A 26,150-nucleotide genomic window follows, 5' to 3' on the forward strand; every position below is an offset into this window, starting at 1 on the left:
CCTAGCCTCAGCGCCCCCGGGCCCGGGAGCAGCGAGCGGCTAGGGTCAGCCGCTGGGCGGCTCGGCGGGAGGCGCCGGGACGCGGGGGGCGCGGCGCTGAGGGGCGGGCGGGCCTCGGCGGCGGCGGCGGCGGGCGGGCCGCTCCCTGCTCCGCCTCCCGCGCTCCGCCCTGAGCTCCCGCTCCGCCCTCCGGCTCGGCGCCCGCCCGCCCGCTCTCGCTCGCTCGCTCGCTCCGCGGCCCCCCATGCGGATGTGACATTTCACGCCGCCGCCATTTTGAGAGCGAGCCGAGCCGAGCCGCCGGGCGCCGCGTCCGCTGCCGGAGCCCCGACGACGACGCCGAGGAGGCGGAGGCCGCGGCTCTCGGAGCGCGGCCGGCCCGTCGCCCGCCCGCGCCGCCGCTCCCGCCGGCCCCAGGGCCCGTAGGCCCGCCGCGGCCGGCCAGGCCTCCCGCCCGCCGCGCCCGGCCCGAGGCGGGGCTGACTCCGCGGCCCCCGCCCGGCCGCCCTCCGCCCCCGGCCGGCCCGCGGCCCCGCAGCCCCGGCCCCGGCCCCGGCGGCGGGAGGCGGGCCCCGCGGCGGCGGCGGCGGCCGCAGCAAGCAACGAGGCCGCCCGGCCCGGCCCGCCGGCCGCCCGCCCGCCTCGGCGCCGAGATTGGGCGAATCGCGAGCAAGTACGTGCGCGTCTCCCTGCCGCCGCCGCCGCCCGCCGCGGGCCGCCCCGGGGCCGCCGCCGCCGACGACGCGCGGGAGGAGGAGGAGGAGGCCGCCCCGCCGCCGCCGCCGCCGCCGCCGCCCCGGCTCGCCGCTGCCCGCCCGCCGGGCCCGCAGCCCCGGCCCCCGGCCGCAGGCGAGGCCCAGGCCGCGGCCGACATGAACCACCAGCAGCAGCAGCAGCAGAAAGCGGGCGAGCAGCAGCTGAGCGAGCCCGAGGACATGGAGATGGAAGGTGAGGCCCGCGGGCCGGCCGCGGTGGGGCCGGGGTGAGCCTTTCATTGTGGCCAGGGGAGCCGCGGGAGCCATGCGAGGGGCTCGCCATCTTTAACCAGGCCCCGGGCGGCCGCCGGGCCTCGGCCTGGCCTCCCGGCCCCGGCACGGCGAGGCTGCAACGTCATGCCGGGCCCGCGAGCGAGGGGCGGCCGCTGGGACCCCGGCCGGGTGCATTGTCCCGACCCCGCGTCCGCCGGGCCTCCCCGGCACAAAGCGCCCGGAGTTGTAAATTAGAACGCTCCGGCTGCAGAGGAACCGAGATGTTTTCTCGCCTAGGTTGGGAGGCGGGCTCCGGGGACCGTCCCCTTTCTGGGGCGTCCTGTTGGATCCGGTCTAGCTGGCGAACTCCCGACCTCCCCGGGCGCGGGGCTCGCCCGCACCTGCTCCTGTGCGCTCCCCCGGAGGGCGCGCCGTGGCTCTGGAGCGCTCCTCCAAATCACTTCCTAACAGCACTGCCTAGCGTCGGGCTTGCATTCGAAAACACCTGCAAGGAACGCAGATCTGGTCAGGCTTTGGACTGGCCCGGAGTTCCGACCTGGGCTCTGTTGGTTTCCGAGTCCACCTGTTTTTCGGGGAGTTTGGCACCTGGCAGTGTGTGGTGTAGCCAGCATCCGGTCAGGTGTGCGCTTACAACCGTGCGAAAGCCCTGCCGCACATGGCTGCCTGCTTCAGAATCAAACCCGACTAGAAAGGTAACTCAGTTTTCTGCCCATGTGGCGGTAATTTTCCAACGCACTGAGTTTGAGATGCGGAGTCTTGGTTATAAAGGTTGCATGTAAAAACACTGAAGAGAAGGGTGTTGGATTTACGGAGTTGGTCATTGGAAGGCACTTTTTATTTCTTATGGCCCATTCCACTGAACAAAGCCCAAACGGTCTTTAAAAAGTTTTTTTTTTTTTTTCTTTTTTCTTTTTTTTTAACCTGCGCGACGGGTTCAGGCTGTCGGGAGTCAAATGGAGGCCACCTGAGTGAAAAGGACGTGGAATGCTTTATTCTAGTTTTGCTTTTTAGCAGGGGATCTTGGGGTGCGTCAATGAATGAGACTTTAAGGGAGCTCAGGAAAAGCAGTGTTTATCCTGTGAGGTGGCTGCAAGTGTGGGGCGCTGCACACCGGTTGGTGGGAACACTTAAGCGTGATTGGGGTTCCCCTCTGAATAACTTACTGCCAGTAATTAGATGGTCACTGAAAAAATGGCAGGCCAGGTTGCAAATGGCAAAGGGGCTGGGATTCTGCACAAGGCACTCCCCAGTGGTACTTAATCAGTGGTGGTAATGAGGGGCGGAAGAGCGGAGTCTACGCCACGGACTGAGTTATCTATTTCACTTGGCCCCAGCAAGGCAGCAATAGAGCGTCTGGCATATGTGATTAAACCAAATAGCTGAACAGAAGTAGATTACTCAGAATTTTGTGTATTCCTTTTATGCTATATTTTGCAGTCCCATCTAAAACAAAACAAAAGGTTGCTTTTCAGTTCCCCTGGTCAAGACAAATATGCGGTAACACGAGCATGTGGATTTCCCGGGACGTTGTCGTACCACTTTCCGAGTGTTTTTGGACACTACTGAGAATTAGTAAACAGACATTAATGCAGAGCATGTATTTTTTGGAAAATGACCCCCAGGTCCACAAATTTCAAGGTCTTTGCTTTTTTTTTTTTTTTTGAGGCGGAGTTTTGCTCTTGTTGCCCGGACTGTAGTGCAGTGGCGTTATCTCGGCTCACCTCGACCTCTGCCTTCCCGGTTCAAGCGATTCTCCTGTATCAGCCTCCCAAGTAGCTGGGATTACAGTCATGCGCCACCAAGCCTGGATAATTTTGTATTTTGAGTAGAGATGGGACTTCTCCATGTTGGTCAGGCTTGTCTCGAACTGCTGACCTCAGGTGATCGCCCGCCTCAGCCTCCCAAAGTGCTGTGATCACAGGTGCAAGCCACTGTGCCCGTCCCGTCTTTGCCTTTAAAAGACTAGAGAGTGTTGAATTTTTAGAAATTCAGCAGTCTCTATGCATGTTTTCGAGGCTACTTTTCTTTTCTCATAAAATGAAGTTTTGTTTCCATATTACAGTTTGTATTGGAAAGGTAACCCCTAGGACAATTTACCAGAATTTCAAATTGGGTGGCAGAGGTTTTAGTTAATAATGCTGATTCCTTAAACTTAAGAAACTCATTTCTGGGCCGGGCGCGGTGGCTCACGCCTGTAATCCCAGCACTTTGGGAGGCCGAGGCGGGTGGATTACAAGGTCAAGAGATCGACACCATCCCGGTCAACATGGTGAAACCCCGTCTCTACTAAAAATACAAAAAATTAGCTGGGCATGGTGGCGTGTGCCTGTAATCCCAGCTACTCAGGAGGCTGAGGCAGGAGAATTGCCTGAACCCAGGAGGCAGAGGTTGCGGTGAGCCGAGATCGAGCCATTGCACTCCAGCCTGGGTAACAAGAGTGAAACTCCGTCTCAAAAAAAAAAAAAAAAAAAAAAAAAGAAACTCATTTCTTCTGAGTGGGCACCTGTCTGTTTCATTATCCAGAAGATCTCTTGTAGGGATCGAATAAGGGTGTAGTAGTACCCTGTGAGTACTAACAGGTGTGTGGTTTAAAAAACTACCTGTGTCTTAGGCCGTCTGTTTCAGCATTTTCACTCCTGAAATGTGGTGCTAGGCTTACGATGGGAATGTGACTTAGGATCTGAAAGAGTGAAAGAATACTTTTGTGAAAAAGCCAGAAGGGTGAAATTTTTCGGCTATCAACTCATTGGCTTCATGGGCCAGGCTGTGGGTGGAGTCTGGGTCAGAGCTAGAGGCTTGCACCTGTGTAGTGTGTTTGCCTCCGTTCTTACAGAACCAGCAGCTGGAAAGGGTCTGAACACCTTGAGGAACAACACCTTGAGGAAGGGAAGACTTAGTAAACCAGGAGCATCCTGCCTGTGCCTCCTGGGCAGGGTGGTTTTGAAGGAACCTGGGAGACTGGTTAGGTTGGTTGGTTTTTCTCTTTCAGTAGGTCAGTATGAGTTTGCTCTCCAGCCTCGCATTCGGCCTCACATTCTTGGGGTCGCATTTGCTTTTGAGTGAACTCTGCGTACCTTTGCATATTCACTAAAACAGCAGTGCTCTGGAATAGTTATTTTAAAAATGCCGGGAGCAGTTAGGAAAGTGAAGGAGGGTGAAGTGCGGAGAGGGAAGAGGTGAGGGGCTGATGGCAGTTTGCTGGGGTTGAGACCACACACTCCCTGTAAGGCTTGAAGCAGCCAGTTGCATGTTTCTGGCTGCAAGACACATAGAGCTGTGGAGGTTGTGGAGGTGGTGGCATGATTAGGTCTGAGTGGGAATAAGGTTGCTTGGTAGTGTATTTATTGCCTCTCCAACTTTGGCCATAGAGGTCTAGGGGCTGAAGGAATGACTTGTACAGTCTCTGTCCTTTGAATACTTTATTGTCATTTGCTTCATGTAGAGGGTGTTGAATCGATAGGAAGTTATCTGGAGGCCTTGCTCCTTCACACAAACTGTGTTTTTTCCCTGGTGTGATTCTTCTGTTCGTGTGAGCAGTCTCAGAGTGTCAGCTCTGAGACGAATGGGGTAGATGTTTGACTTTTGTAGGATACTTTGATTGCTGCTGTTAGGAGCAAATTAGTGGGTCAGATGCAGCTTCTGAAAAAAATTGATTACAGGCTTCTGTGTTGTGTTACAGGGGTGGTGGTGGTGGGGTTTATTCCAAACTTTGTGCAGTTACTTTTCTGCTGAAGCATGTTTGGAAATAGAAAGTGATTTCTTTTGCACACACCCTCCCGTATAAGCTTGTGCTGTTGTAATTAATTATAACTAATTAGAAGATTCTTTCAAATAGCACTGCAACAAAAGTCAAATATGAGGGTGTTGATTTTCCTTACATTGGCTTATGTTGCTAAGGTAATTCTTTGCAAAGCTACAAGATGAACATGAGCTCAGAGAACCCAGTACAGAAGAAATTAGGCCAAACCTAGCATCTCACTCTGGTATGAGCATGTCAGGTTTTAATAAGATTCAAAGCTATTCCCCAGGTTTCAGCTCTCCTTATTTCTGGCTGCTGATGGTGATTATTATTATTTTTCTCTATAATCAAATGATCGATACTAGCAAATAGAGGAAGAACGTATACTTTTTTTTTGAATTAGTGTTTTGAAAAAGGTGAAAGAGGTCATTAAGTTAAAATTCATTGTAGGACAGCGTGGTGGCTAAGACAGTCTGGATTTAGAGTCCGGAGTGGGTTTGCATCCGGATTTTGCCATTTAATTGCTGTGGAACCTAATGCACATTGCTTAAGCTCTTGGTGCCTCAGTTTCTCTATCCCTCAAAAGAGGTCGTTCGTGCCTGTCAAGGTTGTTGTCAGACTGGAATTGCCAAGCACATGTAAAGTGCCTGGCACAGAATTTGGAGCATAGGAGCTATTCAGTGCATGGTGTTGCTTTGATGCTAGGGCTTTTGCAGCGAAGAAAACATGACGCTTATGTTAGAACTGAAGTGGGGCACACACTGCAGGTGGGGCCATTGAAAATAGGTGCTATGTGGAAAGGGCCCACAGTAACTATATCCAATGTGGATTAGGGAGAAGCCGTGCGGCCTCCGCCTGGACAATGCTGTTCATGAAATCTTAGGCTTGATGTGCCTGGATTGGAATTTTAGGTTAAAGGTGTAATATATATGTGTATATATACATTTAATTTATTTTTAGGGTTAGGATTTAAAGGTGTAATGTTTTGAGAATAGTTTGCTCTGTGGTAAAAGTGGAGTGGATTTGGTGCCATCTGCCACTGGTGCTTAGCTGTGGTCAGCCTGGTGGCCTTCTCATGATTCTTGAGTGAATGCTAGAGCTCCCTACGATGAGTCTGGGGAGGTGGAGCAATAGATAGTGGCAGGGAAACCATGTCCCTGAGTGTGCAGATGTTGGGAGTCAGTCTTGAAAACACATGTCTCTCCATCCCATATCCTGTTGCCAGGCCAGTTTGATTTTTCCAGACATCCCCTGAAAGCAGGCCCTTGCTGCCTTGTGCTACAGCTGTGGTGGTAGCCTCTCTCCTGGTCCTCCTTCCAGCCTGCCCCACCCCACGCACTGTGAAAGCTGTTGCCCAGCTGGACTTCTCTCCTGTCACTGCCCTGCTGAAAAGGACTTCTTGTCCTGCCTTCCCTACAGGAAGTCGCATAGCCAGGCTGTCAGGATGGCCCCAGCCTCCTTGCTGCTACTGGCTCCCAGCACATGTGTACTTGTGTGGACACAAACAGGACATATCCCAGGAAAGTGGTTCAAAATCCTACCCAGGGGCCACCTTTCCCCCAAGCCTGTCTGGTCACCTCTGCCCCTTGGCTTGCATAAGAACCGTGCATTTTTTGCCCCACTTGCTACTGTGCAGGGGGGTTGAATGTTGGGGTGCCTCCTCCACACTCTCAGCTTATTTGCTCTGAAGGTGACTGTCTTGTGTTTTTTTTTTTTTTTCCTTTTTTCCTTTTTTTAACCCTTCCATACACATTCATGAAGTAAGTTTTTTTTGGTGAGACAGAGTTTTGCTCTTGTTTTGATGCCCAGGTTGGAGTGCAATGTTGAGTTCTTGGCTCACGACAACCTCTGCTTCCCGAGTTCAAGCGATTCTTCTGCCTCAGGCTTCTGAGTAGCTGAGATTACGCCTGGCTAGTTTTGTGTATTTTTAGTAGAGACAGGGTTTCTCCATGTTGGTCAGGCTGATCTCGAACTCCTGACTTAAGTTGATCCGCCCAACTCGGACTCCCAAAGTGCTGGGATTACAGGCGTGAGCCACCATGCCAGGTCAAGGTGACCATCTTAAGGTTTCCATTTTTTAAAATTTATTTGTGGGAGTTGCTCTTTCAGGAAACACTTTTTCAGTGTACTCTGAGAATAAACAGTAGTGCAGGAGATGGCTGGCTGGCAAGTGGCCCTGAGAAAGATGCTTAAGCCATAAAACAGTATTGCTTTGATAGCTGCTCATTTAGTTTTACTGCTTTTAACGTTAACCTGATGGTGTTTTTTTGATCCTTTCGGAAGTAAAAGCCTGTTTTCCAAAGACATTGATAGACTTTCATAACTAACTCAAAATTTCTTTTGGGTATTTTGTAAAGTATATTTTTGTTAGTGCTTTGTGTTTTTAAATAATTATTTTTATTTAAGAGACAGCATCTTGCTTTGTTGCCCTGGCTGTAGTGCAGTGGGTTGATCATAGCTCACTGCAGCCTCAAACGTCTGGGCTCAAGTGATCCTCCCACCTGAGCCATCCAAGTAGCTGGGACCACAGGGTCGGCATGACTGCATCAGGCTACTTTATTTATTTATTTATTTTTATTTTAAGCTTTTTTTTTTTTTTTTTTTTTTTTTTTTTAGACAGAGTTTCGTTCTTGTTACCCAGGCTGGAGTGCAATGGCGCCATCTCGGCTCACCGCAACCTCCACCTTCTGGGTTCAGGCAATTCTCCTGCCTCAGCCTCCTGAGTAGCTGGGATTACAGGCACGGGCCACCATGCCCAGCTAATTTTTTTTTATTTGTGGTAGAGACGGGGTTTCACCATGTTGACCAGAATGGTTTTGATCTCTTGACTTCGTGATCCACCCGTCTCGGCCTCCCAAAGCGCTGGGATTACAGGCGTGAGCCACCGTGCCCGGCTATTTTAAGTTTTGTAGAGATGGGGTCTTGCTATGTTCAGGGTGGTCTGGAATTTCTGACCTCAAGCAGTTCTCTTGCCTGAACCTCTCAAAGTACTGGATTATAGGTGTGAGCCACCTCACCCAGCCTGTTTATGTTTTTTCATGAATAACAAGTGGGTATCCTGTTTGATTTCCAAGGCAAAATTTTACCCCGGAGAACACGAGTTGTAACAAAGTATTTCTTGCCATGTTACCCCCATGTCAAGAGTTAAATGTCACCTGCTTTAATTAATTGTTCTGAGCTAATTTGTACTTAAGAAAGTTGGAGAAGCAGGGTTTTAAGTGTCACACGTAGGCAAGAAAGTCAGTTATGCCATTTTTCTAGTAAGTTAACACATGCCTCGGCTAACAAGAAGTCAGATGTGTTGAAATTCTTTAAGAAAAGGTCTACTTTTGAGGATTGGTAATCTCACCTTTTTATTTGTAAGTTGGAAAAAGTAATTAGTATGTTTCTTATATGGAGAAATACACCAGCCTGAGCCAGAGCAGGGATGCTTCCAGAATTCAGTGCTGACACCCCTGAGACAGAGGCTTGCAAGAGCCCAGCATGGGATGGGAAGAGGAGTGTCTGGGAGAAGGCACCGTGAGAAGTAGCGTTAACTTGTCTGTGTTGTGTTGCCCAGAAGGGCCGGGCTTGGCAGCCAGTAGGACACTAGCTGCAAGGGGCTGGGTCCTCACTCTGCTCTGACTGTGGCTGTGTAAAGCAAATTCAGTTTTTTTGAGATGGGGTTCTTGTTTTATCACCCAGGCTGGAGTATAATGGGGTGATCTTGGCTTACTGCACCCTCTGCCTCACAGGTTCAAGCAATTATCCTGCCTCAGCCTCCCGAATAACAGATTTCAGGTCACCATGCCCGGCTATTTTTTTTTTGTTTTTAGTAGAGCTGGAGTTTAACCATGTTGGTCAGGGTGTTCTCAAACTCCCCACCTTAGGTGATAAGCCTGCCTCAGCTTATCTCACAATTAAGAGTCATGAAATATAATTTATTCCCGAAAGTCTGATTGATGAAATGTGCTTGCATAAATGTAAATAAAATGATAAATGTACAGCTTATCTGACTTAAATAACAGATTCCGTGCCACCATGCCCGGCTATTTTTTTTTGTTTTTAGTAGAGATGAAGTTTAACTATGTTGGTCAGGGTGTTCTCAAACTCCCCACCTTAGGTGATAAGCTTGCCTCAGCCTCCCAGATTGCTGGGATTATAGGCCTGAGCCACCATGCTCAGCTTTTTTTTTTTTTTTTTTTTTTAATACAAAATTTCACTCTGTTGCCCATGCTGGAGTACACTGGCACGATCTGTGCTCATTGCAACCTCTGTTTCCCTGGTTTAAGTGATTGTCCTGCCTCAGCTTCCCAAGTAATAGGGAGTAACTGGGACTACTAGCATGGGACTACTCGGGAGGGTGAGGCGGGAGAATCACTTAAACCTGGCTGATTTTCTTATTTTAGTAGAGATGGGGTTTCACCATGTTGCCCAGGATGGTCTCGAACTCCTGAGCTCAGGCTATCTCCCCCGCCCCCCCCCACCACACACACACACACACACACACACACACACACACACACACACACACACATTGGCTTCCCAAAGTGCTGTGATTACAAGTGTGAGCCATCTCAACTGGCCGAATTCAGTTCTTTGCACGCTCTTCAAGGGGCAGAGACACTATTGTGAGGTCACAGCTGTTCGTAGTCTAAGAGATGATCATGTGCCCTTGGAAGGAGCCCATGTTTTCTGCCAGGAGGAGCTCTGGGAGCAAGTGTTGTGCCCCAGTCTCAAGGTGGTGATCCCTGATTCTCTTTGGGTCATTGAGAATCTAAAAGTTATTTAGAAAGAGGCTCCCTTGTAAAACCAGGACAGGTCATGTGATTTTTCTGCCTGCCATAGAAGATCAAAAAATCCAGGTCTGTCTGTTTTGATTACATGCCAGTGACTAAGGTTTCCTGACATCCTGATACTGGGAGGACAGTGTTCTATGTTATGTACCAACCTCCAGCTCTCGCAATAAGTCGTTAAACTGGCATCTGGTTTGGAAAGCATGCTGTGTGTTTGGTAGGGTGACCTGTATTGTGGAATGTGGTCCCATCCCAGGGTGTGGCCCCAGGTGTCTAGGTGATAATCTTACTTTTGGCTGTCATGCCACCCCATTCACAACACTTCAGAAAAAGTTGAGAGTGTTTACAAGGGACACCGTGTGGCATTGCTTTGAATGTGTAGGCTGAGCAAACCTTTCTACTCCACAGCCCCTTAAAAAAGCTCTAAGCCATTGACCTCAAGTTGCAAGTACATTTCATCAATCAGACTTTGGGGAATAAATTATATTTCATGACTCTTAATTGATTCAATGCAATTGCTATTTTTTTATCGTTGTTTTTTGAGACAGTCTTGCTCTGTTGCCAGGCTGGAGTGCAGTGGCTCAGTCTCAGGTCACTGTAACCTCTGCCTCCCTATTTCAAGTGATTCCTGTGCCTCAGCCTCCCGAGTAGCTGAGACTACAGGGGCATGCCACCAAGCCCAGCTGATTTTTGTATTTTTAATAGAGAGGAGGTTTCACCATGTTGGCCAGTATGGTTTGGATCTCCTGATCTCCTGATCTGCCCGCCTAGGCTTTCCAAAATGCTGTGGATTACAGGTGTGAGCCACCACACCTGGCAGTGCAGCTGCTCCCCCCGCAGGAGTTTCACTGTATTGCCAGGCTGAAGTGCAGTGGCGTGATCTCTGCTCACTGCAACCTCTGCCTCGAGGGTTCAAGGGCTTCTCCTGCCTCAGCCTCCTGAGTAGCTGAGATTATAGGCATACACTAGCATGCTCGAAATTTTTTTTGTATTTTTAATAGAGACGCGGTTTCTCGATGTTGGTCATGCTGTTCTTGAACTCCTGACCTCAGTTGATCTGCCCCCATTGGACTTTCAAAGTGTTGGGATTACAGGCATCAGCCACTGCACCCAGTGCAATTCCTATTTTGAAACAAGCATGTGAGCTTGGGCATGGTACTCATGCCTATAATCCCAGCACTTTAGGAGGCTGAGGTAGGAGGATCACTTGAGCCTTGGACGTCGAAGCCACAGTGAGCTATGATTGCATCACTGCGCTCCAGCCAGGGTGACAGGGGCAAGACAGTGACTCCAAACAAAACCCACTGTAAGTGTCTAACCCTGTGTTTTACAGCGATGGCAGCCGCCAGTCCTGTGGTGACTTAACAATTAACTCATTTGACCAGCCTCATTTTATGGGCTCAGTAGGTAGTGTGACCACCCCGTTGGGCAGTGCAAATGTAGAACAGTGTCAACTCGTAGAGTTGTATGGCCAGTGCTGGCCTAACCATTTGGTCCAAGTCTTGCTTAGATGGTGTATCTGGTAGCATTAGGCCTGATTGAATCTTGGAAAAATGTAGCGTACCTGGAAAAACAAAATGAGTAATAACGTTGGAAACTTTCAGATGAATGATTCTCAGGCAAACCCCATAGAGCAGGGCTTCTCAACTTATTTGTGGTGAAGAAGCAAGGTTTCTCTTCAATTTTTAGTCCGTGATGGACCATACTGTCCTTCATTTCTTCATTTCTACCTGCAAACAGATTATTTAAGAAGTAAAATAACGGCCGGGCGCGGTGGCTCAAGCCTGTAATCCCAGCACTTTGGGAGGCCGAGGCGGGTGGATCACGAGGTCGAGAGATCGAGATCATCCTGGTCAACAAGGTGAAACCCCGTCTCTACTAAAAATACAAGAAGTTAGCTGGGCATGGTGGTGCGTGCCTGTAATCCCAACTACTTAGGAGGCTGAGGCAGGAGAATTGCCTGAGCCCAGGAGGCGGAGGTTGCAGTGAGCCGAGATCGCGCCATTGCACTCCAGCCTGGGTAACAAGAGCGAAACTCCGTCTCAAAAAAAAAAAAAAAAAAAAAAAGTAAAATAACATAACCACACAAAAACAGAAGCCCGAGTTTATTAAATACAACAAATGTAAATTTACATTTCAGCAGTTACTCTTAGAACAAACATACATGGGAAGAAAGAAGAGAAATGTAGAGCTCGGCATTGTGGCTCATACCTGTAATCCCAGCACTTTGGGAGGCTGAGGCGGGTGGATCATGAGGTCAAGAAAACCAGACCATCCTGACTAACATGGTGAAACTCCGTCTCTACTAAAAATACAAAAATTAGCCAAACATGGTGACACACACTTGTAATCCCGGCTACTCAGGAGGCTGAGACAGGAGAATCACTTGAATCTGGGAGGTGGAGGTTGCAGTGAAACCGAAATTGCGCCCGAAACTCCAGCCTGGGCAGCAGAGCAAGACTCCATTAAAAAAAAAAAAGAAAAGAAAAGAAAAAAAGGAATGCAGAGCATGTTCATAGAAAGTGGGTATAGGCGATTAATAGAGTGATTGGTCCAAACATACAGTGTCATTCATCTCGTGGTAGCTGAGCAGAATGTTGTGTGAAAGAGCAGTTGCTGTTTTGTTTTTTGTTTTGAGTCAGAGTCTTGCTCTGTCACCAGGCTGGAGTTCAGTGGCACAGTCTCGGCCCACTGCAACCTTTGCTTCCTGGGTTGAGGAGATTCTCCTACCTCAGCCTCCTGAGTAGCTGAGAATATATATAGGCTCGTGCCACTATGCTCAGCTAATTTTTGTATTTTTAATAGAAATGAGGTTTCACCATGTTGGCTAGGATGGTCTTCATCTCTTGACCTCGTGATCCACCTGCCAAAGGGAGGGACTACAATTGTGAGCCACTGCATCTGGCCAGCAATTTGCTGCTGTTAAACTTCGCAAACCTCGAATACAGACCTGCATATTAAGTAAATTTTTTGGCGAGGCTTCATCTCTGTAGAAAGCTTCAAAGATGTATCCTATAAACTTATAGCTAAATTGTCTTCCATTGAAAAAAAATAGATTCTAAATTTTACTTTTGAGTTAACAAGCTAATCCTAAAATCTCACAGACTGTAATGTGGTCCCACCACACGTGACCGGAATGCAGTCATGCCTCATGTGAGTGATGAGTTTGAGAACACCCAAGCTGCATCATGCTCTGTTTAGAGAGATGAGCAAGCCCACGTTTGGATGTTGAACATGTTTGGATGTTGCAGCATAGTCAGATTTCTTAAAAGGATACCTAAAGTCTTAGTCTCCATTTCCTTTAGGTTCCCAGGGGCAGCTTGTCTTCTCCCCAACACCAGTTTCTTACTGTCTGGATTGTTGCTCAGACTTCACTTAGTGGCAGCAGGGGCGTCCTTAGTGTCCTGTGGTGCCCACAGAGGGTGGTGCAGGCTTTCCTTCACCAAACATTTCCTGATTGTCAGGAACTTTGCTGGCTGCTGGGTTCTAGTCCTGGCTCCGCCCCTGAGGGGACCGCCTCAGAAAGTGAAGGAGCCCTGAACACGTGTGTAAGGGAGGGCTTCTTGAAGGTCTCTGTGGAGTGGTGGTGGGGGGTGATGTGCTTTTGTGGCTTAGGAGAGGCGGAACTGGCTTACTGCAGGAAAGTGGAGCCTCAGGTTTGGCCTCACAAGAGAAGGTGACACAGCTGAGTGTGAAAAGAAGAGGTGAGTGTGGTCACAAGCAGGAGGGGTGGTATAGCAGGATGAGTTTGGGAACTGCCAGTCTCTGTGACTGGAGGTTTAGGGTCTGTGGTTGGCAGAATGATCTGTCCCCCAAAGGTGTCCACATTCTAATCGCTGAAACCTGCAAATGTTATGTTACATGGCAAAGGGATTTTGCAGACCTGATTGAATTCAGGATCCCTAGTGAGGAGATGGTCCTGCGTGCCCCGGATGGGCCCAGTGTACTCACAGTCATCACTGCCAGAGTGAGGGGACCTGAAAAGACAGATACAAGGGGGAGTCCAAGAATGGGGTGGCTCTAGGACCTGGAAGAGGCAGGGAAGCATTTCCCCCAGAGCCTCCACAAGGCGTGCGGCCCTGCCAGCACCTTGGTTTTAGCCCAGTGAGTCACATTTCGACTTCTGACCTCCAGAGCTGTGAAAGAATCAGGTGTGTTGTCTTACCTGGGTCACCCAGAGCAAGTGGCAGAGCTGGGATTGGAACCCATGCGGTCTGGCTTCACCGTAACCAATGTACAGCATTGGTCATAAAACAGCGGTTACTGCTTTTTAAATTAATTAATAAATTCCTAGGGCTCAGGCAGTCCTCGCACCACAGCCTCCCTTTAACAGGGACTACAGACATATCACCCCGGCTAGTTTTTTTTTTCTTTTTTGTATAGACTGGCATCTACTTTTTGATTTAAACACCCTCCTGCTTGTATCCCTTTTTCTTCCCTCACTACCCAAAAGTAATGAACTGTAGTTGGTCTTCCCCATCTGAAGATTGTGATGTGGTTCACCACATGCTTTGAATATAGAAAGTAGCCCACTGCTTGAATAGGCCGGGGCCACAGATGCAATTCAGGTGGCATTTGGTGGCATAAAAAGAGATGAAGCAAAATAATGCATATTGGTAGATTTCTTCCTTTGTGAATCAGGTGTTCAGTAACAAGTTTGTTTAAAAAAAAAAAAAATATATATATATATATATATATATATATACAGAAAAGTATTTTATAAATAGTAAAGCATCAAATAAATGCCACTTTTTGTTTTAAAATAATATGTTTAAGAAATAATCCTCAGGGGAAAAGGTCCGTTTTGTTGAAAAAAGTAATTAAAGCGTTTTTTCTTTTTTTTTAAACAGAAGAACAAATAAGGATAAAACAGGGACAGGCAGGAAAATGCCAATGTGTTAGCATCAGCCAGGCTGAGCTGTGCTTCAGGAGCAAGCCTCAGATATCAGCGACTTCACACAGTGAACCGTGGCCCCGCTCCGGTGAAGTTGGCCCTGCATCTGTCTTCTTCCAGGGCAGTGGTCCTCCGGGCGGTGGCTACCTGATCCTGCCTGCTATGTATGCTCTGCGGCTCCACCGTCTTGGTTACTTCTGCTCAGAGCCCGTTGCCAGAACTGGTTGTGGGATCCTGCCTAACTCTTAAGGGAGTGTGAGGCAGCCATGGAGTGTTTGGGGAGGGCAGTGGTCTCTGCACCACGTTCACCACATCCTGACCACCTCTTCTGTGGAAAAGGCTCACAACTCATTGGTCCAGGTGGCCCGGGTGAGACACTGAGGTAGGAAGGCCCTCAGTTCAACTTTATCATCTTTAACCTGTCTCTTCAGTTCAGAATAAGCTGGTTTATGCACTGGAGCACATCATCTAGCAGTCTTTTCTATATGTTCTGAAAGAGTTCTGCCTAGAGTTGGGCAGGATCCCACACAGTCAACACAGATGTTGACTATGTCATGTTCTGTGAGCCGTGTTGTTGCTGCGAACTCTGAGATGCTGGCCTGGTGTGTTTTTGTCACCATGTAACTGTTAGCATGATCGCTGCTGCCTGTAGTTCTTACAGTCAGGTTGAAGACTCTAATGCAAAATTGTTTCTTTCTTTTTTAATTGCATTTTAGGTTTTGGGGTACATGTGAAGAACATGCAAGATTGTTGCATAGGTACACATGTGGCAATATGATTTGCTGCCTTCCTGCCCTCCATCTATATCTGGCATTTCTCCCCATGCTGTCTCTTCCCAACTCCCTACCCCTCACTATCCCTTCCCTGTTTCCCTGCAACAGACCCCAGTGTGTGATCCTCCCCTCCCTGTGTCCATGTGTTCTCATTGTTCACCACTGCCTATGAGTGAGAACATGTGGTGTCTGATTTTCTATTCTTGTGTCAGTTTGCTGAGAATGATGGTATCCAGGTTCATCCATGTCCCTGCAGAGGACACAAACTCATCGTTTTTGATGGCTGCATAATATTCCATGGTGTATATGTGCATATATATTTTTTAAAGATGGGATTTCACCATGTTGGTCAGGCTGGTCTTGAACTCCCGACCTCAGGTCGTCCACCCGCCTTGGCCTCCAAAGTCCTTGGATTACAGACGTGATCCACCAAGCCCGGCCCAGTAACAAGTTTTTTTTTTTTGTTTTTTTTTTTTGAGACGGAGTTTTGCTCTTGTTACCCAGGCTGGAGTGCAATGGCGCGATCTCGGCTCACCGCAACCTCCGCCTCCTGGGTTCAGGCGATTCTCCTGCCTCAGCCTCCTGAGTAGCTGGGATTGCAGGCACGCACCACCATGCCCAGCTAATTTTTTGTATTCTTAGTAGAGACGGGGTTTCACCATGTTGACCAGGATGGTCTCGATCTCTTAACCTTGTGATCCACCCGCCTCAGCCTCCCAAAGTGCTGGGATTATAGGCTTGAGCCACCGCGCCCGGCCCAGTAACAAGTTTTAATGAAATCCTGAGCTGAATGAATCATTACTAAAGCAAACCATCCTGGGCTGTATGTCTTTGAGTATATGGAGTGATTTAAGTGTGAAAAGGCTTGAGTCTTGTCTGCCAGGGCTCAGGGCGCAGGTGTACAGCATCTCAGCATACCCAGATCTCTAGATGTGCAGAGATAGATATTACAGCATTTTAGATGTAAGTATAGCTTCATGGGTTCAGGTCTTCAGTCATCCTTATGCCCACAAGCCCTCTGCATTTACAGATGAGCAAATAGGATATCTAGGTGCTCTCTCCAAGCCCGAAGAGCTCGTTGCATCAGCCCAGCTGGTTCAGGCTGCGGTAGGTGAACCCCCTGCTCCGGGGTCAGTATTCTTTGTGGAGTCCTGGCCAGCTGGGGTGGTGTCCTCCCTGTTGTCTAAATCACCTGGTTTCTTGAAGATGGTAGCTTTCACAAGGTGGAAGGAAAACTGGGTCAGGGATACCAGAGCCTGAGGATTCCTTAACTGAGCAGAGGTTGAAAGACATTAGGAGACTTAGGCCGGGCGCGGTGGCTCAAGCCTGTAATCCCAGCACTTTGGGAGGCTGAGGCGGGTGGATCACGAGGTCGAGAGATCAAGACCATCCTGGTCAACAAGGTGAAACCCCGTCTCTACTAAAAATACAAAAAGTTAGCTGGGCATGGTGGTGCGTGCCTGTAATCCCAGCTACTTAGGAGGCTGAGGCAGGAGAATCGCCTGAGCCCAGGAGGCAGAGGTTGCGGTGAGCCGAGATCGCGCCATTGCACTCCAGCCTGGGTAACAAGAGCGAAACTCCGTCTCAAAAAAAAAAAAAAAAAAAAGAAAGACATTAGGAGACTTAAGAGGCCAGTCTCTTGCAGGTCAGTCACTCTTTAAAAAAAAAAAAAAAAAAAAAGAGGTCAGTCTCTTTGCTTCCTTAACTTATAGCTAGCTGTGTGGTATTGTTTTTGTGGCATATTTTGAATATTTTCCATGTGGCCCTCTTTCCCTGACAATAGATTTTTAAAGATAAATATATGTATGTATATATATGATGTACATCTTCACAGACAACTTTGGAAGAATATTTAGTTTGTAAAGTGACTGTAACAGTCAAAAAACAGTGGCAAGACTACAGTTTTAAAGACAAATCCTTGGTTTGCCTGTTAAGTCACTGAAGAAAGTGGAAATATACATGGCTTTTTGATCTTAGTAGTTTTCTGTATGTCTCTGCTACTCACACAATGCACAAGAGCTGTGACTTCTTTGGGCATTGAATTGGATTAGTTTTTTCAGTACATGCACAGATGCTGGCTTGAATGGTTACTTACTGGTCACCAACTGTGCATGAGGTTCTCTTGGGAAAAATAAGTTGGGAGACCTGAGTTCTGGCCCCAGTGAACTAAGTCAGGAGTGACTCTGTGCACAGAACAAATGGCATGCAGTGCCCGCTCAGATCTCTGCCGTGGGCTGGTCAGTGCCTGGGGAAGAGAGATGCATGTAAGCCAGGTGACCCTTGGGTGCCTAGCCAGGAGGATGTGGCCTTCCAGGTGACTGGTTGAGCTTCAGGACACAGGGCAGCCAGGCACACAGCTTCTGAATCTTGGACACCTAGCAAGTGCCATGTTAGTGGCAGGGAGGGCTGGGGTAGTAACTGAGACTGTTGTCTCTGTAAGCACCCAGTACCTTTGGAAAGGTGCTGCTGAAAGCTCTCTCCCCGCACAAGTGATAAAAGTCTTCCATGTTCTAAAGTTGGGGTTAATTGCCTTGGAGTAAGGGGTATGGAGAGAGAAAGAATTAGCACCACACATCTACCTTTACTGTTAATGATCAGTATTTGCTTTGGAAATCAGAAGCTGTTATTTAAAATCTAATTCTATTTTGATGACATTAAATTCTGTACATTTTTAAAAGGGCTTTTGTCTTCCTTAAGATACTGTTTTTTCCCAGCACTTTGGGAGGCTGAGGCGGGTGGATCACGAGGTCAAGAGATCGAGACCATTCTGGTCAACATGGTGAAACCCCGTCTCTACTAAAAATACAAAAAAATTAGCTGAGCATGGTGGCACGTGCCTGTAATCCCAGCTACTCAGGAGGCTGAGGCAGGAGAATTGCCTGAACTCAGGAGGCGGAGGTTGCGGTGAGCCGAGATCGTGCCATTGCACTCCAGCCTGGGCAACAAGAGCGAAACTCCGTCTCAAAAAAAAAAAAAAAAGCGCCGGGCGCGGTGGCTCAAGCCTGTAATCCCAGCACTTTGGGAGGCCGAGGCGGGTGGATCACGAGGTCGAGAGATCGAGACCATCCTGGTCAACATGGTGAAACCCCGTCTCTACTAAAAATACAAAAATTAGCTGGGCATGGTGGCGCGTGCCTGTAATCCCAGCTACTCAGGAGGCTGAGGCAGGAGAATTGCTTGAACCCAGGAGGCGGAGGTTGCGGTGAGCCGAGATCGTGCCATTGCACTCCAGCCTGGGTAACAAGAGCGAAACCCCGTCTCAAAAAAAAAAAAAAAAAAAAAAAAAAGAAGATTCTGTTTTTAGCACTGGGTCCAGTCTGTCTTTAGAGCAGAAAATGTCTATTGTGGCCCCTATTCTACAAGCCTAGAAACCAAGGCTCTGAATAATAAAATTGTTTATAGACCTTTGCTGTCCACTGTGGCAGCCGCTAGCCACATGTGGCTGATTAAATACACAAATATTTGGTTTTTTTGGTCTTTATGGCCATATTTCAATGTGCTCAATAAGTACATGTGGCTCTTTAAATAAAATTAAATTGCATAAGATTAATAATACCAGTTCCTCTGTCACAACAACCATGTTTCAAGCGTCCAGTTACCACATGTAGCTCCTGGCTTCTGTATTTGTTAGCAGAACTGTAAATCATCCTCTGACCTCAGGAAACTTTGGTGGGACAGTGCTGCTGTTTAGACAGAGCCTGTGAGTGGGGTTTTTTCCTTTGCTATTCTAGGTGATAGCAACCCTTAGACCCCCTTGACCAGGATGGTTTAGAATATGGAATACCAGGCATTTTCAAGTCATAGCTTCTTAGAAGGAGCTTCTCCAACCTCAGCTTAGGGCATACTTGCTGGTAATCATTGCTTCAGGCCCTGAGGGCTTGCAGGGGAAGCAGAGATGAAGTGATAAGGTGTCTCTGCCTAAGGAATGCCAGCACAGTTCAGATAGGTCATATGAGCAAATAATTAATGCGAGCAGGTGATGAATGTCCAGAGGTGAGCACATAGGGGCCTGGAAATTGAAGAGCAAGATTGCACCTTGAGAGCAGGAAGGCTTGGTGAAGAGGTGGTAGGCCTGAAAGCAGGGCTAGGACTTGAGATCAGGGGAATTAAGGGTAAACATGGCAGCATCCAGGCTTCTGGACTGATGAAAATGGAAGCACTGGCTGTCCTGGGCGTGTCCCTTATGTTGTAATTGCTGCATTGTGTTGTGTTACTACTTTGCTTTTTTTCTCCTTTAGACTTTGAGGTTGAAAAGTTCATGGACTCTGCCTGGGGCATTTTCAATGCCTAGAACTGTAGTTTGTCCCTAATAGCAATAATCAATTGCATTGCATTTTGATGTCTTAGTTTCTTTTTTTTTTTTTTTTTTTTTTGAGACGGAGTTTCACTGTTGTTACCCAGGCTGGAGTGCAATGGCGCGATCTCGGCTCACCACAACCTCCGCCTCCTGGGTTCAAGCAATTCTCCTGCCTCAGCCTCCCGAGCTGGGATTACAGGCAGGCACCACCACACCCAGCTAATTTTTGTATTTTTAGTGGAGACGGGGTTTCACCATCTTGACCAGGATGGTCTCGATCTCTTGACCTCGTGATCCACCCGCCTCGGCCTCCCAAAGTGCTGGGATTACAGGCTTGAGCCACCGCGCCCGGCCTATGTCTTAGTTTCAATCAGAGTGGAATGTGCCACGATGTTAAATGTTAGTCTTAATTTTACCTTGTTTGGTAACAGTTATAAAGGATTAGATTTGCATCTGTGCTTTTTGATAGAATTTGCTAACAGTCATGGATTTTTTTTTTTTTTTTTTTTTTTTTTGAGATGGAGTCTTGCTCTGTCACCAGGCTGGAGCGCAGTGGCGCCATCTCAGCTCATTGTAACCTCGACTTCCTGGGTTCATGTAATTTTCCTCTGCCTCAGCCTTCTGAGTAGCTGGGATTACAGGGGCGCCCTGCCACACCCAGCTAATTTTTGTTTTTGTTTTTGTTTTTTTGAGACGGAGTTTCGCTCTTGTTACCCAGGCTGGAGTGCAATGGCACGATCTCGGCTCACCGCAACCTCCGCCTCCTGGGTTCAGGCAATTCTCCTGCCTCAGCCTCCTGAGTAGCTGGGATTACAGGCATGTGCCACCATGCCCAGCTAAGTTTTTTGTATTTTTAGTAGAGACGGGGTTTCACCATGTTGACCAGGATGGTCTCGATCTCTTGACCTTGTGATCTGCCTGCCTCGGCCTCCCAAAGTGCTGGGATTACAGGCTTGAGCCACCGCGCCCGGCTAATTTTTGTATTTTTAGTAGAGATGGGATTTCACCATGTTGGCCAGGATGGTCTTGTTCTCCTGACCTTGTGATCCCCTCACCTCAGCCTCCCAAAGTGCTGAAATTTCAGGGGTGAGCCACCTTGCCTGGCCAACAATAGCGATTTTTAAAATAACTTCATTGAGAGATAATTCACATACCACAAATCACTCATTTAAAGTGGGTTCAGTGGTTTTTAGTATTCAGTTGTTTGACTATCAGCAATAAATTTGAGCAGATTTCCATCACCACAAAAGGAAACCCTGTACCCATTAGTAGTCACCACTAATCTATGGATTCGCATATTCTAGATTGTTCATAGATTGCAAAATTTTTTTCTTTTTCCCCCTTGGGAAATATGATGTCTGTTACCCAGTTTGGAGTGCCGTGGATTGATCATAGCTCACTGCAGCCTCTGCCTCCTGGGTTCAGTCAATTCTCCTGCCTCAGCCTCCTGAGTAGCTGGGATTACAGGCACGTGCCACCATGCCCAGCTAATTTTTTTGTATTTTTAGTAGAGATGGGGTTTCACCATGTTGACCAGGATGGTCTTGATCTCTTGACCTCGTGATCCACCCACCTTGGCCTCCCAAAGTGGTGGGATTATAGGCTTGAGCCACCGCGCCCAGCCCCTTTTTTTTTTTCTTTTTTCTTTTTTCTTTTTCTTTCTTTCTTTCTTTTTTTTTTTTTTTTTTTTTTTTTTGCAACAGAGTCTTGCTCTGTCACCCAGGCTGGAGTGCAGTGGCACGATCTCAGCTCACTGCAGCCTCCACCTCTCAGGTTCAAGCGATTCTCCTGCCTTAGCCTCCCAAATAGCTGGAATTACAGGTGCGCACCACCACATCTGGCTAATTTTTTTATTTTTAGTAGAGACAGGGTTTCACTATGTAGCTCAGGCTGATCTGAAACCACTGGGCTAAAGCTACCCACTGGCCTCAGCCTCCCAAAGTGTTGGGATTACCGGCGTGAGCCACTATGCCCAGCCCTTAATCCCCTTTTCTTGAAGCATATACTATTTCATTGCGTAGAACTTCACCATGATTTAGTAAAAAGGTGTGCAGATCCTTAGGATTGTGTCATCTGTAATGGACTTATTTTTAAAGGGATTTTAACTCTTTTGTAGTTAGGAATATGCTTCACTTAATCAGTTGAGTTAACTGGGGGCCAGATTAGCATCTGGATCTGGTGCTAGGTAGAACTGATAGATGCCTGCAGGGCATGCAGTCTTTGAGGGGTGGCGGGTGGCAGTGAGGAGCCAGGCTGTGCTGCACTCCAAAGTGCTCACCACGGCCAAGCCTCAAGGGCAGTCATGAAGCCTAAAGACCTGGGAGGCAGAGAAACCACCAGGCATAAGGGCCTGTGGCAGCTGCTTTATTCCTATCCTCCACATTGCACACTGAGGGTCTCAAAAGCGAGAGCTGTGCAGGGAGGGGAATGGCATGCCCACCTAGCTGAGGCAGCATGGCATAAACCCACCAGGCAGTCCTACATCTGGAATAGCCAAGCTTTAGATGGCAGGATCCTGTCAAAGTCCTAAAAGACGTCACCCCCTGAAGAGCTTTTGGTGGATGGGTTATATCTACTGTTATTTACCATATGGAAATGAACCTTAAATATTTATTGATTGAAAAACAGTAAGGCCTGCTGCAGTGGTGCATACCTGTAATCCCAGCATTTTGGGAGGCCGAGGCAGATGGATCACTTGAGGCCAGTAGTTTGAGACCAGCCTGGCCAACATGGTGAAACTCAGTATGTACTAAAAACACCAGAACTAACCAGGCGTGGTGCATGCCTATAGTTCCAGCTACTCAGGAGGCTGAGGTGGAGAATCCCTTCAGCCTGGGAGGTGGAGGTTGCAGTGAGCCGACATGGCGCCACTGCATTTCAGCCTGGCTGATATTGTGAGACCCTGTGGGTTTGGGGGTGGGAGGCTGTGGAAAAACAATAAACCAGTACATGGTAACGTTGTATCAAAAATAATTATTTTCCAAAAGTCTAGTGAGAGGAATAATACTGCTTTAGATTTTTGTAAATTTCTTGTCTGTCTTAATAGAAGACTTCTTATCTGCTTCTGTATTCAGTCAGCTGCAGTGTAATTTTAATTAAAATATGAAGAAAATCCAATCTTAAAGAGATACAGTGAGGAAAAATAAGGAGGAATGCTTTAGTAGCCTTTTTGGATGTTGTGCCTATTCTGATACTACAGCAAAACAAGTGGTAGCTTAATGAAGGCTAATTACACTCTATTACCTTAAGTTCGTTGGTCTGTCATGCATTTTTAGTGGATTATTTTCCAGTTCCATTCAATGGCCATTTGGAAAATACAGAATTATTGAGTTATACAAGTCTGCTAAATGTTGACACATTTTATTAGACAGTTACTTAAAAAATTTGAGTTTACATGCCCAGACATCAGCGTTGTTAGAAACCTTGGTGCTGTTTGCTCTGTGGGTTGAGCCCTCTGCATGCTGCCACATGGTTTGAGTGGTGGAGCATGAGTGGCCGTGTGGAGGCTGCCTCTGCATCTGCTGATGCATGGGGCTGGAGTGCAGGCCAGTGACCAGACTGTCGGAGGTGTGCATTTGCCATGCCTGTGTGTTGAGTGTCGGTTCAGGTGTTCTGACTTTTTAATTGGATTATTTGTCCAGCTGTTGAATTTTGCAAATATATATTTGAGATTCTAGTCTTTTGTCAGATACATGATTTGCAAATACTTTCTCCCAGTAAATAGCTTGTAGTTTGTGTGTATTCTCTTAACAGCTGCTTTCTGGAGCAGAAGTCTTCATGGAGCACAGCTGATCAACATTTCTCTTTTAGAGAAAACAAATGCATCTCTAAAAGATGGCCAGGCTGGTCTTGAACTCCTGGCTGTGGGTGATCTGCCCTCCTCAGCCTCCCATAGTGCTGGGATTACAGACGTGAGGCGCTGGGCCCTGCCATTTTTTTTTTTTTTTTTTTTTTAAATCTTGCTTTTGGTATTACGTCCAAATATTTGTCTAACCCTTCATGACAGATGTTTTCCTGTGTTTTCTTATAGTTTGACATTTCATCGTGAGCTACTTTTTGTATAAGGTATGAGGTTTAGGTTGAGAGTCTTGTCGGGGAGGGGCTGTGGTTCCACAACTTGTTAGAGACTGTCTTTTTCCCATTTAATTGCTTTTGTACCTCATTCAAAAATCAAATGGGGCCGGGCGAGGTGGCTCACGCCTGTAATCCTAGCACTTTGGGAGGCCGAGGCGGGTGGATCACGAGGTCAAGAGATCGAGACCATCCTGGTCACCATGGTGAAACCCCGTCTCTACTAAAAATACAAAAAATTAGCTGGGCATGGTGGCGCGTGCCTGTAATCCCAGCTACACAGGAGGCTGAGGCAGGAGAATTGCTTGAACCCAGGAGGCGGAGGTTGCGGTGAGCCAAGATCGTGCCATTGCATTCCAGCCTGGGTAACAAGAGCGAAAACTCCGTGGTCTCAAAAAAAAAAAAAAAAAAAAAATCAAATGGGATCTGTTCCTGGACTCTTCCTTTATCTGCTGTCCGTCCCTTTGCCAGCAGTGCTGTCTTGATTGTCAGGTTTCATAATTGGGTAATGCGATTCCTTGGTCTGTGCTGTTTTTTTTAATTTTTATTTTCATTTTGGAAATAGTGTCTTGCTGCGTTGCCCGGGCCGGTTTCTGACTCCTGGCCTCAAGCATTTTTGTCGCCTTGGCCTCCCAAAGTGCCGGGATTATAGGGTGTTAGTCCCCCTCACCCAGCAGCTTTGTGTTGTTTATTTTACCTATTAATTCTTTTATTGTTCCATATAAACATTAGAATCAGCTTGTCCATAGCTATTAAAAATCCTGCTTTTTGGCCCAGCACAGTGGCATACCTATAATCCCAGCACTTTGGGAGGTGGAGGTGGAGGTGGGTGGATCACAAGGTCAGGAGATTGAGAACTTCCTGGCCATGCCCATCTTTACTAAAATACAAAAAATTAGCTGGGCGGAGTGGCATGCACCTGTAATCCCAGCTACTTGGGAGGCTGAGGCAGGGGAGTCTTTTAAACTCTGGAGGCAGAGGTTGCAGTGAGCCAAGATAGCACCACTACACTCCAGTCTGGCGACGGAGCAAGACTCTGTCTCAAAAAAAAAACAAAAAAAAAAAAAACAAAAAAAAAACCCTGTTTTTTTAATTGGATATTTGTTTAGAAGTATAGATGAATTTGGGAAGAACAAAAAAAATCCTGCTTTTTAGGACTTGTGTTTAAATGTATACATTAATTTGGGAAGAACATCTTTTCTATCTCCCAGTCCATGGACACCGTATGTCCCCAGTCTCAGTGATTTTACCTATAATATTAAGGGCTAGCATTCATGGCACATCACTAGTGCACAGAAATGTTCAAGGTTGGTTTGTAGTTGGAACTGTTACCAAAGCTCCCACTACCCCATTAACAATAAAACAAGATTTCCTTTGATACTCTCTGGACAGCTAGTCTTCCCAGGAACTTTTTTGTTTGTTTGTTTGTTTGTTTGTTTGAGATGGTGTCTTGTTCTGTTACTGTGGCCCAGTATTGGCTCACTGCAACCTCCACCTCCCAAACAATTCTTGTGCCTTAGCCTCCTGAGTAGCTGGGATTACAGGTGTGCACCATCACGCCCATTTAATTTTTGTGTTTTTAGTAGAGATGAGTTTTCGCCATATTGGCCAGGCTGTTCTCAATCTCCTGACCTCATGAGATTTATCCCGCCCAGTCTCCCAAGTGCTGGGATTACAGGTGTAAGCCTCTGTGCCTGGCCCCCAGGAACTTTTCAAAATACCTTTGATGCGGGTGTCCCATGCGAGTCTGTGTAGGTCCCCTCTAGAGGAGATTAAAAACTTATTGGTGGTGTTTGTGTCTCTGCTGGCCAAGAGTAGACTGGCAGCCTGTGACGTGGTGCAAAAAAAAAAAAAAAAAAAGCTTGCTTTCTGTAGTAGGTTGTTCCTGTTTGTGGTTTCATTCAGATAAAGGAAGTTGATTATGTTTGAAGTTGATTATGTTTGACTAGTTTTAAAGGACTTAAATTAGCACAACCAAGAGTTTGTATAAAAATCTCCTTTCTGCCTCTGACCTCACTCCCAGTCCCCTGACTGGTTTGTCTCTTCAAGTAGTTTTTAAGGAAAAACAGACATTTAAGAGAGGAAGCTGCTAGTTAGCTGCCAAGGTGTGAATGGACTGACTAGGCCACAGATAGCCCAGGCAGTTCTTTTGTTCCAGGACTCCTCCTTACTCCAGGTGGGCAGCTGTCGTACCCCTTCTCCCTCTCAGCTGCCAAAGGTGTCAAGGGGGTGTTAAGCCTCAGCCGGTATTTTGGGTGTGATTTTTTTTTTTGCATCATTGTTGCTCTGTATATTTTTGCTTTTTTTTTTTTTTTTTGAGACGGAGTTTCGCTCTTGTTACCCAGGCTGGAGTGCAATGGCGCGATCTCGGCTCACCACAACCTCCGCCTCCTGGGTTCAAGCAATTCTCCTGCCTCAGCCTCCTGAGTAGCTGGGATTACAGGCACGCACCACCATGCCCAGCTAATTTTTTGTATTTTTGGTAGAGACGGGGTTTCACCGTGTTGACCAGGATGGTCTCGATCTCTTGACCTCGTGATCCACCCGCCTCGGCCTCCCAAAGTGCTGGGATTACAGCCTTGAGCCACCGTGCCTGGCCTTTTTTTTTTTTT

At 47.6% G+C, this 26,150-nt stretch overlaps 1 protein-coding gene across 1 annotated transcript in view; it reads left to right on the forward strand.

Moving 5' to 3' along the window:
* Positions 1-253: 253 nt before the first annotated feature.
* Positions 254-26,150, forward strand: part of USP7 (ubiquitin specific peptidase 7) — a 76,165-nt gene continuing 50,268 nt past the window's right edge. The window contains exon 1 of the mRNA XM_039478060.2: positions 254-948. Within this exon, the coding sequence (XP_039333994.1) occupies positions 873-948 (76 nt within the window). The 5' untranslated portion in view covers positions 254-872. The remainder of the gene's footprint in view (positions 949-26,150) is intronic.

The sequence above is a fragment of the Saimiri boliviensis genome, chromosome 12, assembly GCF_048565385.1.
Source record: "Saimiri boliviensis isolate mSaiBol1 chromosome 12, mSaiBol1.pri, whole genome shotgun sequence".
NCBI classification, from domain to species: domain Eukaryota; kingdom Metazoa; phylum Chordata; class Mammalia; order Primates; family Cebidae; genus Saimiri; species Saimiri boliviensis.